Below are 15,446 nucleotides of genomic sequence, written 5' to 3'. Positions count from 1 at the left end.
CTTGCTCAACTAATCTTGATTGGGACTTGTTAAAGTTTGACATTAAAACTGCTTCCTTTAGGGAGATTTAGAGGAGGTGTCCATGGAGATTCCTCCAGGATTTGATAATGAGAACATACATAGGAAAGCTTGTAGAAGAAAGCTTTGTATGTTTTAAGGCACTCGCCTAATGCATGGTTTGAGCGCTCTCGTAAGGGATAATTACCAACTTGTCCCTATGGTTTTATCTAACTAATTAAATTGTCCCTATATTTTATATATTACACTAAAATATCTCTATATTTTACTTCTATTAACCATAAAGGACATCCGTCTAAAATTTAATGTTTAGCCGTTATTCTATCAAAAAAACTTCATAATACCCTAATTACCCCTTAGTCTCCTTCCTCAACAAGCTCTTGGATTTCTCTCTCACAACACAAATTTTATTCCCTTTTCACGCGTCAACTAAGGAAGAAATTGGGACCTCTGTCTCATCTATATCGACACCACCACCTCCGCCTCCATCGTGAGGGCAATATCACCACCGCAACAATTGATTAATGAGAGTAATAACAACAATAACAATAATAATAACAATAATAGTTCAATAGCAGGGATGATGGTGAACATGAAGAAGACATGAAGGGCGAGACTATGGATCATTGTAGACTTTGTTATACAAAATTTTACATCAAGCGAAAAGTTTAGTTCAGTTTGGAAGAATATTCTTTTGCATGGCATGACTTGGGTTCCTGTCTTATGATACTGTTGAGAGAGGAAGTGGTGGGTTTTTTTTTCATGATAAGCAATTCACTGAATCCAAATTTAAAATTGACTACAAAATAGAGATTGAGAGCTCAATAGCTACAAAGGAAAATCACGCTATGGAACTAAAGGCCAAGCCACATGATGTTCAATTCCTTCTTGTATACTTCCATGGCTTCAGCAGCTTTAAAACTCCATATTTGCCTATCTTCTTCATTAAATTCCTTCCATTTCCCAGAAATCAATGCATTAAGGGTAGAGTTTTTTATCATGGTTTTAAATAACGGCCATTACGTTACGTAACCAGAAGGGATTTTCTTTTTTCTTCAATTCTGAAGAACACTTGCTAGTGCCACTCCCTTGACATCTCCACAGGATTGACTTGCTATCCCTAGATGACTCAACTCCTTAACATATAATCCACTTCACAATTAAAAATAATTCTAGATTCTACAAACTGCTCCAAACAAAAATCCTCTCTCATTAGATGTGAACATTTTAATCAGCACCCACATCTCTTCAGGTGTTTCCAGCAGTAAAAGGCTGTTATCATGACTTTAATTAAGCACCTGTTATTTGTATCTAATAGAAACTGCTGGGCATTTTTTTATGTTTATCATGGAGGAGCATTCCTGTGCCCTAATGAAGACCTGTTCAAAGGCCCAAACTGCTTAGCTCAAGGAATTGAGGACCAGTTCCAGGGAAAGCACAGTACAGATTTGTGTTTATTCCCAGCATGTCCTGTCATCAAAGTACTAATATTTGCCCTTTTCTATTATATTGGCCAGGCTTGGTCGATACATAAGCCTGAAAAGTCAGGTCAATCCTGCCAACCTTTCAAATAAGTGTACTTAAAAAAGTTAGTCACAAGACATTTGCTGCTTCACACCATCTTCCACAGCATTCTAATCACACACATAAAAGAAGCACTGTGCATCACATACCAAAAAGTTTTTGCAAAAATAAAGAAGGGGTGGTGATGAATAAAAATTAGGACAGATACAGCCAAAAGGTCAGGTGTGAGGAAGCTTTTCCAAACCCGTACTCAACCCACTATTGAATATCATCAACTTCCTGCCAGAGGGATTAAGATTTGTTTTTCAGTTTCATTTCCGCATTTACATGTACTTCCATACTTTTTAACCTTTTATATTTCATCTATTCACATAGTGCACGGATATGAACTGAAAGAAATTAATGAACTGATATATTTGTTATTCAAAATAATCTTGAAAAATATGTGATAGATAAATGGATAGGGTTCTTCCATTTCCCATCCCAAACTGAACCAACTTCATTCTAAAATCAAAACCTACCTCTGACCCATTTAATCAAGGCAGGAGAAACTGCAATCCCTAAGATTAACAATCTCAATAGAACAAATTCTAGGATACAAAAGTGAAGGCTCAGTTATCAACTAAGGGAAGAAAGCATGGACAAACATAATGAATTTAGATAAGCAATAAGCACTAATTCCACTTAGCCAGCCTAGAAGTGTCAAAATTGATTCGAGTTTTCATTTCCATGGGTCAAAGAGTGATTGTTAGCCCAAAAACCTAGATAAAGCCATGAAATCAAAAGCCAAGCCAAATATTGCATAAGGAGAAACCACCACCACCACCACCAACCCCCCCCCCCCCCACACACACAAAATGATTCATGGAGAGCTTTCTATCTGTGTGACTTTGTTAAAACAAATAAATTTGAGAGAATATTTGTGTATTTTACATTGATAATTCTTTTGTACATGTCTCCTATTGATATACAAGCATTCTACCCAAGATAGGAAACTAAAATAATAACAAACTAATAAATACATATAAAAAAAGGGAAAAATATACAAGTAAATAACTTAATCTCCTAACCCTACAATTAAGGAATCCCAGCACTCACCCTATTAGAAAGAAAAAAATGTGGCCAACAACTAACCTTTACCATGGTGTCCCGCATAAAATCATACTCAAATCTTTTCAACTGAAGTTGAAGAACAGGAGGAAAGTCAATAAATAGGACGCCTTTCCTAGCATCCTGAAAGGGTCAAATATATCAAGCATATTAGATAATATTTTCCAAAACAACAAAATAAGCAAAGACTAGAAAGTATTTTCCAAAGAATATATTAAGATTGAAGAAAGAAGCAAAACTAGAAAGAGAAGCATTAACCAATGCACTTCATTAATGTTTAATGATTTCAAAAATTAAACAAGCAAATGAAATATTTGAGACATGAATGAAATCCCTGAGAATGAGAAGAGCTGCCAAGTGCAAAGAAATCAACACATCCAAACCCTTAAGTGTCTGACAACAAACATTAGTAAAAGAGTCTCCATGAAGCAAGTAAAACGTGCAAAAGTTTAAAGTCCCAATGTCCAAAAATCATCTCACCTGTAACCCATGTTGTTCAGCATGATATTTATTATCACCCTCAAGATGTTCCACCTCCACATATTTGTCAAAAGAAGCATAAACATCCCTACAGCCTTTGACATCTAGCTGAAGATCTACAATTATATATAAAATCCTGTGAGGCCCACAAGTTGAATCCTGATAAAATTTAGTTGCTCAACATAACCAAATGTGTACCATAGAATGATTCCTTTCTCGTGGACTTATAGTCCACATTGATGCATTCAATATAATTCATATGGTGCCCTTCAAATAACTGTTGGATTGTGCCTTCTACAACTGTTCCCTGAACCAATAAAACAAAGGTGTATATATATACTAAAACAAAGTATAAACCGTGAAATCATGAAAGTCATATACCTTCATTTTATCTTCAAGCTTCTCACAAAGAACCCTATTAAGTTCTTGCACATCATGCTGCATGAAAGAATCATACGTGTCCCAACCAAAAGACTTTGTCAACTCTTTTGTTGCTACACTAGTGTCACTGTATTGAAGCTTATAAAACAAACTCTGTAAAGCCAAAGGAATGCTTCCTGATGGCACATCATTTTCAGTTGTTGGCATATGATATACAGCCTGCAAATAACATTTCCAGTCATCCGCTTGAGAATAATTTCATTCATTCAAACCAGAAAGACCAAATACAGTAACCTTTCTGAAATAGGGAATATGGTACAATGTCTGAAGGAGAGAGTTCATGTAACAGGTTGCTCCTTGGTTCTTAAGACCTACATAACCAGTCTCCTTTTTGGAATCATGCGACCAATAATCAATGATCCTACGGATAGCAACATCAGCTTCAACTATGCAAGTATCATTAACAAGATATCCTCTACCAGGGTCATACAAGTCCCCTAGAGGCATAAATGAAGTGAAGCCCCAATCACTCTCCCGTGCATTGAATTGGTGCTGAGTGTCTGTGGAAAGTAATGAAGCATAATCGGTACCAACAATTTAAAGAGTTATAGCAACGTATATGTAATATGGATAAAACTTATTTCTTTTGGAATGAGTAACCAACAATAACGAATGGTTTTTGCTATATTGTAAAGTATCCATAAGAAAGAACATAACAAATTTTAAAGAACATCACTTCCTTGTTAAGAAATATACATAAACATTTTTCATTTAGGTTCCATTTGGTTTACAAAAAATCTATTTATAGTATGTATATATATAAATGAGAGAGCATTTTACAAAAAACAAAAAAGTGAGTCACTTTCTACTATTAAGTAGAAACACTTAAAAATCAGTTGGGGTTACTCAATTAACAAAATTATGAGAAGCCTAGACGCACAAGGCGTGTGCATTCATTCTTTTAATTGCAATTGACACAAAAATTACACAAAAAGAAAATTTGTGTTTGTTGCTGGTAGCTAACAACTGCTAGAGATTATCTGCGAAGGTTGATTGACTAGTAGCAAGAGTGTAAATGATTAAGCTATTCGTTAGCTATTCGAGGCTTGACTAGATAAAAGCTTAATCGGGCTCAGCTCATTTTTTAAACAAATGAGTTCAAACTCCACTTTTAGGCTCATTTAGTAAACCAGTCGAGCTTAAGCTCAACAATATTCAATTTATTAAGAGTCATAAGCTCGACTTGTTTCGATGTTCATAAGCAGACTCGTAAATAAACTCGTGAATAGACTTGTTGAGCAGGCTGATTAGTCAAGTTCGTGAGTTGACTCGTGAGCAAGCTCATTTATAAGACTTGTGAATAGGTTTGATAATAGGCTCATTTATAAGCTTGTTAATGACGCTCCATTGGATTCACCAGTTACAACAATGTTTCCGTGTAATTACTCGAAAACGCCTATCCTTATAACATCTTTAGCATTAGCACTCTCACAAATATCTGAGCACCTAACTGCACTATGACAAGAAGGGACTATCAAAGATTTCAACAATGAAATTGTTGTCAGAGTTTCTCAAGTAATTGGCCTTCCAAAACAACATTATTTATGATATTTTCTTAATAGGTTAAAACCCAAAATGTGGCTTCAGATTCATTCTCAAGAGCCAAGATGCTACTGATCTTCACTGTCCTATGACTTTGGAAGAGAAATTGAATGGGAACTTTGACATGCTGGCATCACCAAGCTTTCCTTCCATTCTCAGGCTAATGGAGGAAGACGATGAAGCTCCTCTACTAGACCAGTCATTAAACCCATTTCCACAAGCACCTTCCAAAGCCCATTTCCAATTCTAAGCCTGCTACCATTGACTCCTAGCCTCAGAAAGACAAACATGATATTGAAACAATCAACTCCTCTCCAAGCTCAATACCCACTCCACTACCCCATCCACATTCTCCACCGCCTACACTCCATCCATTGCCAGTGCGTTCACAACCTCTGCCATTTGTAATAGAGGCACAAAGTGCTTTCTATCAGAAATTTTTGGATCTCATAGCAAAAAGCCTTGGTTATAAGTGCAAGCAACCATATTATCTAGTATATGGGTGTCACAATGAGGCGACGACAAATTGTCGGCCAATACAGATGACAATATCACTCTGCCCATAAATTTAGTGCCTTGACAATCTGCATGACACCCATTTCACTCAATTGAAAAGATGGTGAAGAATTTTGGAAAAATTTTGAGTATTCTAATATTTCACTCTTAATCTTTACAATTGGTCTACATGACTATTTATACACAAAAAATCATATCTAAACAGGAAGCAAATAATCAAATAATAATTACAGAGATAATTAAGGATCCTAATCAGATCAAATCATATCCCTAGAATCAGCTAGGATCAGCAAATAAGTCAACACTCCCCCTCAAGTTGGTGCAAAGATGTCGCACATGCCCAACTTGCAAATCAGATTATGATAAATCTTGTTGTTGAGCCCTTTAGTAAACACATCCACAAGTTGCCAGTAGAAGTCACATAAACTAGGCTCAAGACACCGTCCGTTAATTTTTCTTTAATGAAGTGCCGATCAATTTCAATGTGCTTTCGTCCGATCACATTGGACTGGATTTTGTACTATACTTATAGCAGCTTTATTGTTACAATACAAGGTTATCTTGTCTCTCTCGGGAAATCTCAACTCTTCCAATAACTTCTGCAACCATAAGAGTTCAAACACACCTTGGGCCATTGCTCTGTATTCTGCTTCAGCACTTGACCGAGCAACAACACTTTGTTTTTTGCACCTCCAGGTGACAAGGTTCCCTCCCACAACTGTGCAGTAGCCAGAGGTGGATCTCCTGTCATCGAGAGATCCTGTCCAATCTGCTTCTGTAAAAGCTTCAATTCAGAGGTTACCATGTTTGGAGTAAAGAAGTCTTTTCCTGGCGCAGACTTTAGGTATCTCAAAATGCAAAGTACAACCTGCATATGAGTCTCGCGAGGGTCATGCATGAATTGGCTGACTAAGCTAACAGGATAGGCTATATCCGGTCGAGTGTGTGAGAGATAAATCAACTTTCCTACCAATCTCTAATATCTTCCAATATCCAAGGACTCACCGGTACCTGCTTCCAGCTTGTGATTACTTTCAATGGGAGATTCTACTGGTTTACACCCCATCATACCAATTTCTTCCAAAAGATCCAGAATGTACTTTCTTTGGGAGATGAAAATTCCTTTTCTGATCTAGCCACCTCGATACCTAGGAAATATTGCAGTTTTCCTAGATTTTTGATTTCAAATTCCTGAGCCAATAACCTCTTTAGTTGAGCCATTTCCTCTTTGTCATCACCTGTCACCACTATATCATCAACATACACAATAAGAAGGGTGATCTTACCCTTATGATGTTTGATAAACAGAGTGTGATCAGCATTGCTTTGTTGATAACCAAAGGACATCATGGCTCTGCTAAACCTTTCAAACCAGGCTCTGGGAGATTGTTTTAGCCCATAAAAAGCCTTTTTTAACCTGCACATCTTTCTTTGTGTCTTCTCATCAGCGAACCCATGAGGAATTTCCATGAACACTTCTTTCTCTAAATCTCCATGGAGGAAAGCATTCTTCACATCAAACTATTGCAAGTCCCATTCCAAGTTGGCTACGCAAGATAACAGAACTCTGATTGAGTTCATTTTTGCAACTAGGGCAAATGTCTCTTGGTAATCCACTCCATAGATTTGGGTGAATCATTTAGCAACCAATCTGGCCTTAAATCATTCAATTGTACCATCAACTTTGTGTTTCACTGTGAACACCCACTTACAGCAAACGAGTTTCTTCCCAGGTGGAAGAGTGACAAGCTCCCATCCCAAGTCTTATTGTTAGCCAATGCTTTCATCTCTTCAATCATTGCTTCCTTCCATTTAGGATCTGCAAGAGCTTTCTTCCAATCCTGTGGAATAGACACAAAGGAAATAAACAAGGCAAAGGCTCTACAGGAAGGAGACAAGGATTCATAAGAAATAAAGTTAGAAATAGGACCCCTTTTCTTTGTGCAATAGGTTTATCTAAGTCATTAAAGCATTCAAGAGTTGTGGATAACTCACCAGAAGAAGATTCTTCTGGGTAACTCACCAGAAGAAGATTTTTGACTCTGAGTAGACTGCATAATGACTTCTTCTGCCTTGTCTCTCCTTGAATACCTTCTCAAATCTGGCTTATCCAAACGACTAATTCTTTCTCCCTGATTAGACATCTCCCCCTGTCTGCTAGAACTCAAACTCTCTAGTTGAACCATATTATCCAGAATCACAGAATTCGGTATCACCTCTTCTTGCTCATTATTCTCCCCCTGAAGAGGTGAATGTGTGATACTGAAGTAGAGTTCAATTTCTCGGAAGGTAACATCCATACTGACTAAGTATTTTCTAGAGGGAGAGTGATAACCCCTGTATCCATTCTGTGTCAGAGAATACCCAACAAACACACATTTAAGGGCCTTGGAGTCCAATTTCCCTTCTGTCCTAATTGGACAAAACAAACACACCCAAATACTTTTGGTGGAATAACGTATGAATTCTTCCCTTGTAGAACCTCCAAAGGAATCATAAAGTCAAGGGCCTTGAGAGGCATCCTATTTATAAGATAAGCAGATACTAGATTCATGGTGAACATAAGAGATCGAGCTACCTCCAATAGATGCCTATTTTTCCTCTCAGCAACGCCATTTTGAGCACTAATATAAGGACAACTAGTCTGGTGTATTATCCCATTACTCTCCAAATAAGCAGAAAAACTACTATTCATGTATTCTCTTCCATTGTCAGTTCTCAAAATTTTCACCTTAGTATCAAATTGAGTACAAACCATCTTATGAAAGGATTGAAAACAAGAAAAGACATCACTTTTAGCTTTAATTAGATAGACCCAAGTTATTCGAGTGCAACAATCAATAAAGGTGACAAACCATCGATTACCAGATAAGGAGACAGTTTGAGTAGACTCCCAAACATCAGAATGAATAGTTACAAAAGGAATTTGACTTTTATTATGACTCAAAAGATAGGATGTTCTAGTGTGTTTAGCATACTCACAATCATCACAAAATAAAGAGCCAAACTGAGTTTTAGCAAACAAATTAGGATAAAGTTTTTCTAAGACAAAAAATGATGGATGCCCTAATTGTGCCACTGTATTATTTCCTGATTAACACCCTTATTTTCTCTAAAATAGGCTTGAGATATTGAAGAACCTGGATCTCCCCCCAACATGTATAAGCCATCATGCAGCCTACCATTGCCAATCCTCTTCCCTGTGCAAAGATCCTAAATAATACAATGATCATGAAAGAATTCAATTTTACAGTTAAGGGCATTGGTGATGGCATTGACAGATAAAAGGTTGACAGGAAAGTGGGGAACATGAAGGACAGATGATAATTTAATATTAGATGTGCAAATAATAGAACCTGTTCCGGATATGGGAGTAAAAGAGCCATCAGCAATTCTGACACTATTTTTGATTATAGAAGGAGAGCAATTGAGAAAGCCTATAGAAGAGCCTGTCATATGTCTATAGCCACCAGAATCGATAATCCATGGAACGTTATTAAAAGAGAAAGCATTACCTGACTTTACAAAGTTAGATGTGGCACCAGAGGATGAAGAGGTGTCAATATGAGATAAGAGATGCTTGAGACTCTGAAGTTCATTAGGGGAAAGGAACTCAGTCGTTGTTGTCTCCTTAAAGGGCTCCTCCACAGTTTTTGCTAAATTAGCTTGATTTCTGGAGGTACCTCATTTTCCTCCACAGCCTCTAGTGGGACGACCATGTAACTTCCAACAAGTCTCTTTGGTATGCCTCGATTTCCCACAATAGTCACAGTCTAAGTTATCTTTCTCAAAAGTAGGAGGCTGTGGTGTGCTCAAACTAGTAGTCAACCCAGCCTTTTCAACTGGTGCAGTATAGAGCATATCATGTCAATGACTTTCCTCTTGTTGAACATGGACGTGGACCTCTTCTAGAGAAGGAAAAGGATTTCTTCCCAACACTTGGACCCGAATTGGATCATATTCGTTATTCAACCATGCAAGAAAATCATAGACCCGCTTCTTTTCAATCATTCTTCGAAATTTGACTGTATCTCCAATGCAGTCTGCCTGGAAGTCTTGATAGTAATCAAGTTCCTACCATAAGCCACATAACTCATAATAAAATTAGGAGATAGTCATTTCTCCTTGCTTAGTACCATGAATATTATTCGAATATCATAAATTTGGGCATCATTCCCAATATTGGAATAAGTTAAGGACAAAGCCTTCCATATTTTTGCAGCAGTATCAATTAACAAATAGGACTTAGAGATATGAGGTTGCATAGAGTTAAATAACCACGTCATAACAAGACAATTATCCGAGTCCCATTGAGGAAAATTTGGATCACTTGCTTTTTATTACCAGTGACATAGCCATGCAGTCCTCTAGCCTTGATAAACAACAAACAAGACCTTGACCAAACAAGATAATTGATTCCATCAAGTTTTATGGGACTAATTTGCAAGGAAGGATTATCAGAGTTAGGAATCGAGACCCTTTTACCTTCTGCCATGGTAAAGATTTATGAACCGTGAAAGAATAGGAGGTACCCAAGGTTGTACACAGCCCAATCGATTCACCGAAAGGCCGGATAATAGCACAGGAAGGCCGGAAAGATGGTCGGAATCATTGTCGAAGTGATCGGAGCGGCGAAGCAGCGACAGGCTCCTAGATGGGTTAGTACCAAAAAAGGTAGATCTAGGGTTTTGAAACCCTAAAGAGGAAAAATTGAATTTGGACCCAAAAATCAGGAAAAGGCTCTGATACCATGAAGAATTTTGGGAAAATTTTGAGTATTCTTGTATTTCACTCTTAATCTTTACAATTGGTCTACATGACTATTTATATACAAAGAATCATATCTAAACAGGAAGCAAATAATCAAATAATAATTGCAGAGATAATTAAGGATCTTAATCAGATCAAAACATATCCCTAGAATCAGCTAGGATCAGCAAATAAGTCAACAGATGGCAATGGACTCCTCGAAAATCAGCAATGTTCTAACTTGGCCATGGCCTAAATACATCAAGGCTGCTTGGAGATTTCTAGGTCTCATGATTATTACTGCCATTTTATCCGAGATAATAGTAATTAGCAAAACCCCTCCCTGAACTGTTGCCAAAGGATCGCCGTGCATCATTTACTTGGACACAAAAAGAAGAACGAGCTTTTGAAGCTTTGCAACAAGCTAACGCTTCTGCTCCAGTACTAGCAATTCCAATTTCAAACCTATTCTATTTGAATGTGACACTTTAAATCATGGGCTAAGGGTGGCACTATTGCAAGGTAAATGCCCTATTGCATTCAACAATAAAGCCTTATTCACTGCCTCTTTGCTCACATCCACTAGGAAAAGGAATTAATGGCTCTAGGATAAGCAATTAACCATTGGAGGCCTTATTTAATTACTTCGAGTTCAGTCGTACATAGTTTAGGGCACCCTTTTCAACAGCCCATTAACACTCCTGCTCAACAAAAATTTGTTAGCTAAATTTGGGTTATGATTTTGAAATCATTTATAAACTAAGAGTTGATAATCACGAGGCAAATGCTCTCCCAAATGCAATGAAGAATTTGAATGTCAAAACATTTCTACACCTACTTGGATTAATTTGGCAAATTTGGATTTAGCAATACGCCTAGAGCATGCTACAACAAAATCATTGCTAATTTGAATCAAGATCCTAACTCTCACCCCTTGTACACTCTCACTCAACAGTGCCTTTTTTCCAAAGGTCGGTTGGTGCTTCGTGTTGATTCTCCAGCAATTCCAATGCTCTTATTAGAATTTCCCTCTACTCTAATGGGGGCGCCAATATAGTGCTACACATATCCACTTGTTGTTAATTCTACTAGCACAGTAAGATAAAATCTGTCCAAAGCTTTTTTTATTGCACCATGCTTAATCTATCAAAAACACAAATATTAGTCAATGAATCATGCAAACCTCTTACATCAATTGTCGCTTCCCCCAACAATTTGGGAGGATATTTCGATGGACTTTATTACTGGATTACCTTGGTCTATTGATTTTGATTGTATTTTGGTTACTATGGATTGATTAATAAGATATTGGCATTTCCTCCCGTTACACTACCCTTTCATGCGAAAACAATAACAAATCTTTTTGTAAAAGAAATAGCATGACTTCATGGGTAGCTTGCCTCTATTGTATACAATAGAAACCCTCTCTTTCTGAAAAGAATTATTATCTCCACTGCACCTACCGAAAAATGAGTACTACACACCACCAGGAGACATATTACCAAATAGAGGTCCTTAATAGATGCTTAGAAACATATCTTTAATGCTTTACTTTAGAGAAACCAAAATAGAGGAGTAAATGGCAGGCTTAGGCTGAGACACTGAGTATGGTACAACACTAGCTCCCACTCAGGATCCAGTATTACACAATCGAGGCTATTTATGGTTGCAACCACCTACTTTTACCCATTACTTACCTAATGAAACTAGGGTAGATGACTCTATATATATCTCAAGTACTACCAAAGCGAGACGAGATCCTATGCCAACTTAAATATAACCTTACTAGAGCACAACAGCACATGGTGAAATATGCTAATGCTACTTGCAAATATTTCCATTTTGAAGTTGGTGATCATGTCTTTCTCAAATTTCAAGTTTTGAACCCACTTGACAAGCTTCACTGACTCTCAAGACGTTCCAAAGTTAGTGTCTTGCTATTTTGGTCCTTCTTGCATAGGACGTCCTATAGCTTTTAAGTTACAGCTTCTAGTTAAGGCAAAGATCCACCCCTTTTTTTCATGTTTCTTAACTCAAGAAAGCCCTTGGAGAACACCTTGTTATTACTAATTTACCTAAAGAAATGTTGATGAACCCATGATTGAACAAGAAGAGGATGCACCCACAAGCGTGCTTGCAGATAATACTTCACATGTATTGGTTTGATGGAAAGGGAAACCATTGGATAAACTACCTCGTTGGATTTGGTGGACTTATAGAATCAATTCCCACATTATAGCCTAGAGGCCGAGGCTGTTCTTCATGGGGACAGCAATGATACAGGTCCAGTTTAGCAACAACCGTGGAAAGCAAGGGCCTGATATATTAAGAGTTTATACCAAAGAAGATCTAGAAAAGCTGAAGGTGATGAGGTGGCAGAATCTTCTGGGATTGATATGGCAGTAATCAGCATGGATCCAAAAGAAAAATGGGAAATGAAGCAGGCCATTGTGTTATATGTGAGGAGAAAAAAAGTTATAAAAAGGCTGTGAGCATCAGTTACTAGGATATAGAAGAGAAGTAAACTTTTTTTCAGCAGAGTGCTAAGCCAAGGATTCGCATTTGGCATTCCTCTGGTTAATTTGCTGTTGTAATTTCTTTGTCACTTGAGAGACTACTTTCCGAAATTTTCTTGAAAACATTACTATGGATTTGCAATCATTCACCTTGAAATTCCAAATTCAATACAAATATAGCTCTCATTCTCTCAAAATCGCTCTTAATAATCCCTAACTCTATCCCACGCAAACAGAAGTATGTATAGAAAATCAAAAGAGGCCTGGAATACCCATTTGCAAATCCATTGACAGATATCAAGCAAAGTTTGCCAACGATACAAGTTGAGGCCATGTATCCAAAAGAAAAAAAAAACGAAAAAAAATGGATAGAAAGAACCTTAATTTGAAAATAAAACATAAATAAATCACAGCTGATATAGAAATGGATTCAGATTCAAACAAGCTAAGGTAATATGATAACAAGCTTTGCTCAATTTAATGGATTGCCAAATGAAAAGTTTAAAAATAAAAAAGGAAATAGATCTACCAGTTATAAGTTACACAATCCAGCAAAGTTAAGAACAAAAATTCAGGCAAATTTTAAGCACAAGGACATCAATAGGGAGATGTAGAGAGATGAGACAAAATAGACAGTCAATGCCACCAGTAGAGAAACAATACCTTTCCGAATCGAGAATTTTTTATGAATTTGATTGGCAACAGACAAACTGAACTGAGCAAACCTACTCCACCCATATGGCAAAGTTGCAGAATCTGCAACATCCAAATATATGGACAAATGATCCACATTGTTCCCCTTCGGGAAAATCAGGATTCGCCTACCAATGCATATTTAAATGGTCAATAAAATCTTAACTAAATCAGGTAACCAGAAACAGTACCAAAGTCAGCTGCAATTGTATGAGATCAAAATACCATTTGTAGCCTCCAACATTGAAAGTATCAGAGTAGAGCTTCTTAGTATTGATCCTTGAAAAATTATCAATTGTCCACGTGAACCTTGCTGATGGTGGGTCATCCACTGATTGCGCATCAACTGCACTTGCGGCTTCCGCCGGTGCTACCAAAAATTGTAAACCAAATATATCAAAATGTATTTTTTTATTTTTGACAACCAAGTGTTAAATGTTCAAACAAATGCAGCATAACAGCAAGAAATAAATACAATTTCAATTTGCACAGCAACAGAAATCAAACTGCAATTTACCAAAATAAAAAAATAAAAAGCCCTCATCAGTTCCTCCAATTTAAGCAACCGTCTGCTACAGTTCTAAAAGCCTAAAAAGGATTAACCACAATGCGACATGCACTCCTAGAGAAAATCCTACACTCAACTGAGCATTACATGGTAATACTAACTGCCAAATTCAAACTAACACATGAAACTAATTTCAGCATTCATAATCTTTGTCGAGGAAGAACACAAAAATAAAATATATGACAGTACCCATTTGAACTCAACCTCCTACTCAAAAAAATAATAATCATAGGATTTTCCAAATTCTTCAACAGTCAATCAGTATTCTTTAGGACAGGAACAGAATGTACCTTCCATAGTCTGAGGACCATCAGCGAAGTCGTTATGTGGGACCAGCATCTCATCGTCCTCTTGCTGCTAAAAATATTTTCAATTGGGGAAAAAACACAGTCAATGCGAGAGATTCATCTGCTGATTGAAACCCTAAGAGCTAAGCACAGTCAATGAAAAAGAACTTTTTTTAGGTAAATTAGATAACCATCAAAATAGTAAATAATCATTTCAAAATCGAAATTGAATTATTGAAGTGGACGAGAGAGAGAGATGTTATCAGAGAAAGGAGCAAAGATTATGGCGATTACATCTAATGGTGGAGGAGTCATCAGAGTCATGGATGTTAATAGTGACCGGCCGATCGGGGGATCGGAGAACGCTGCCAAGTCGAAATTTGAAGGTGAGAAAGGAAGAGCAAAGAGCTCTGCAATGTAAGCTGATGGGTAGAAAAAGGGAAAATTTTCCTCCGACTGAGGGGCAATTTCGGTATTACATTAACTGTTATTGGAAGGCGACGACACTGAGGGCTTTTTACTACAAAGTATCGAAAAAGAAAAAATTATTGTCATCGGGGACAGAAGAATTTGCTAACTGGGTCAAAATGTCCACATCAGCAGAATTAAGCAAGTTGTCATTGGTCGTGCCACCTGTCAAACCAGCAGAATAATTTCTTTTAAATTAAGATAAAAAGGCTTATTGTCTCCTCCATACCAAAAATCTCGTCTTGCAAAAATTTTTTGCTAGATGGCATGCTTGTCTGCCGCTTGTCAAACAGGCCGCAGGCAAGCCAGTGTCTTCACTAATCGCCTTGCAGGCGCTATCAAAGAGGCGTCAAGCGTCTCTCGAAGGCTGCTCTCGTGCATTGGACATGCACCATAATCAGTAAGGAATTAAGATTTTGTATATAGCCGGAGAATATTATAATTAAAAAAAATTAAGGTAAATTCATTCAAAAAATTTATATTTGTTATTATTTATATTTTAATTTAATTTTTTTAATTTTAATTTAATTGAAT

General features: G+C 37.1%; 1 protein-coding gene across 8 annotated transcripts in view; it reads right to left on the bottom strand.

Annotated features, from left to right (window-relative positions):
* The window catches only part of LOC110624477 (ubiquitin C-terminal hydrolase 12), a 38,681-nt gene extending 23,707 nt beyond the window's left edge, over positions 1-14,974 (bottom strand). For 4 of the 8 annotated variants that reach the window (XR_006352317.1, XR_006352316.1, XR_006352315.1 and 1 more), the window contains exons 1-9: positions 14,739-14,974; positions 14,448-14,514; positions 13,815-13,959; positions 13,560-13,717; positions 3,808-4,073; positions 3,514-3,732; positions 3,331-3,439; positions 3,133-3,248; positions 2,677-2,775 (exon numbers count right to left, since the gene is read on the bottom strand). Coding sequence is in view for 4 of the 8 variants with exons in the window: in XM_021769646.2 (XP_021625338.1) it covers positions 2,677-2,775; positions 3,133-3,248; positions 3,331-3,439; positions 3,514-3,732; positions 3,808-4,073; positions 13,560-13,717; positions 13,815-13,959; positions 14,448-14,514; positions 14,739-14,768 (1,209 nt within the window). In the remaining 4 variants the exon portion in view is untranslated. The remainder of the gene's footprint in view (positions 1-2,676; positions 2,776-3,132; positions 3,249-3,330; positions 3,440-3,513; positions 3,733-3,807; positions 4,074-13,559; positions 13,718-13,814; positions 13,960-14,447; positions 14,515-14,738) is intronic. The other 4 variants (XM_021769646.2, XM_043961048.1, XM_021769647.2 and 1 more) reach the window with 2 other exon arrangements.
* Positions 14,975-15,446: the final 472 nt, after the last annotated feature.

This window comes from Manihot esculenta, chromosome 10 (genome assembly GCF_001659605.2).
Source record: "Manihot esculenta cultivar AM560-2 chromosome 10, M.esculenta_v8, whole genome shotgun sequence".
Taxonomy (NCBI): domain Eukaryota; kingdom Viridiplantae; phylum Streptophyta; class Magnoliopsida; order Malpighiales; family Euphorbiaceae; genus Manihot; species Manihot esculenta.
Note: the sequence above shows the minus strand (reverse complement) of the source record. Positions and strands in the feature narration are given on the sequence as shown.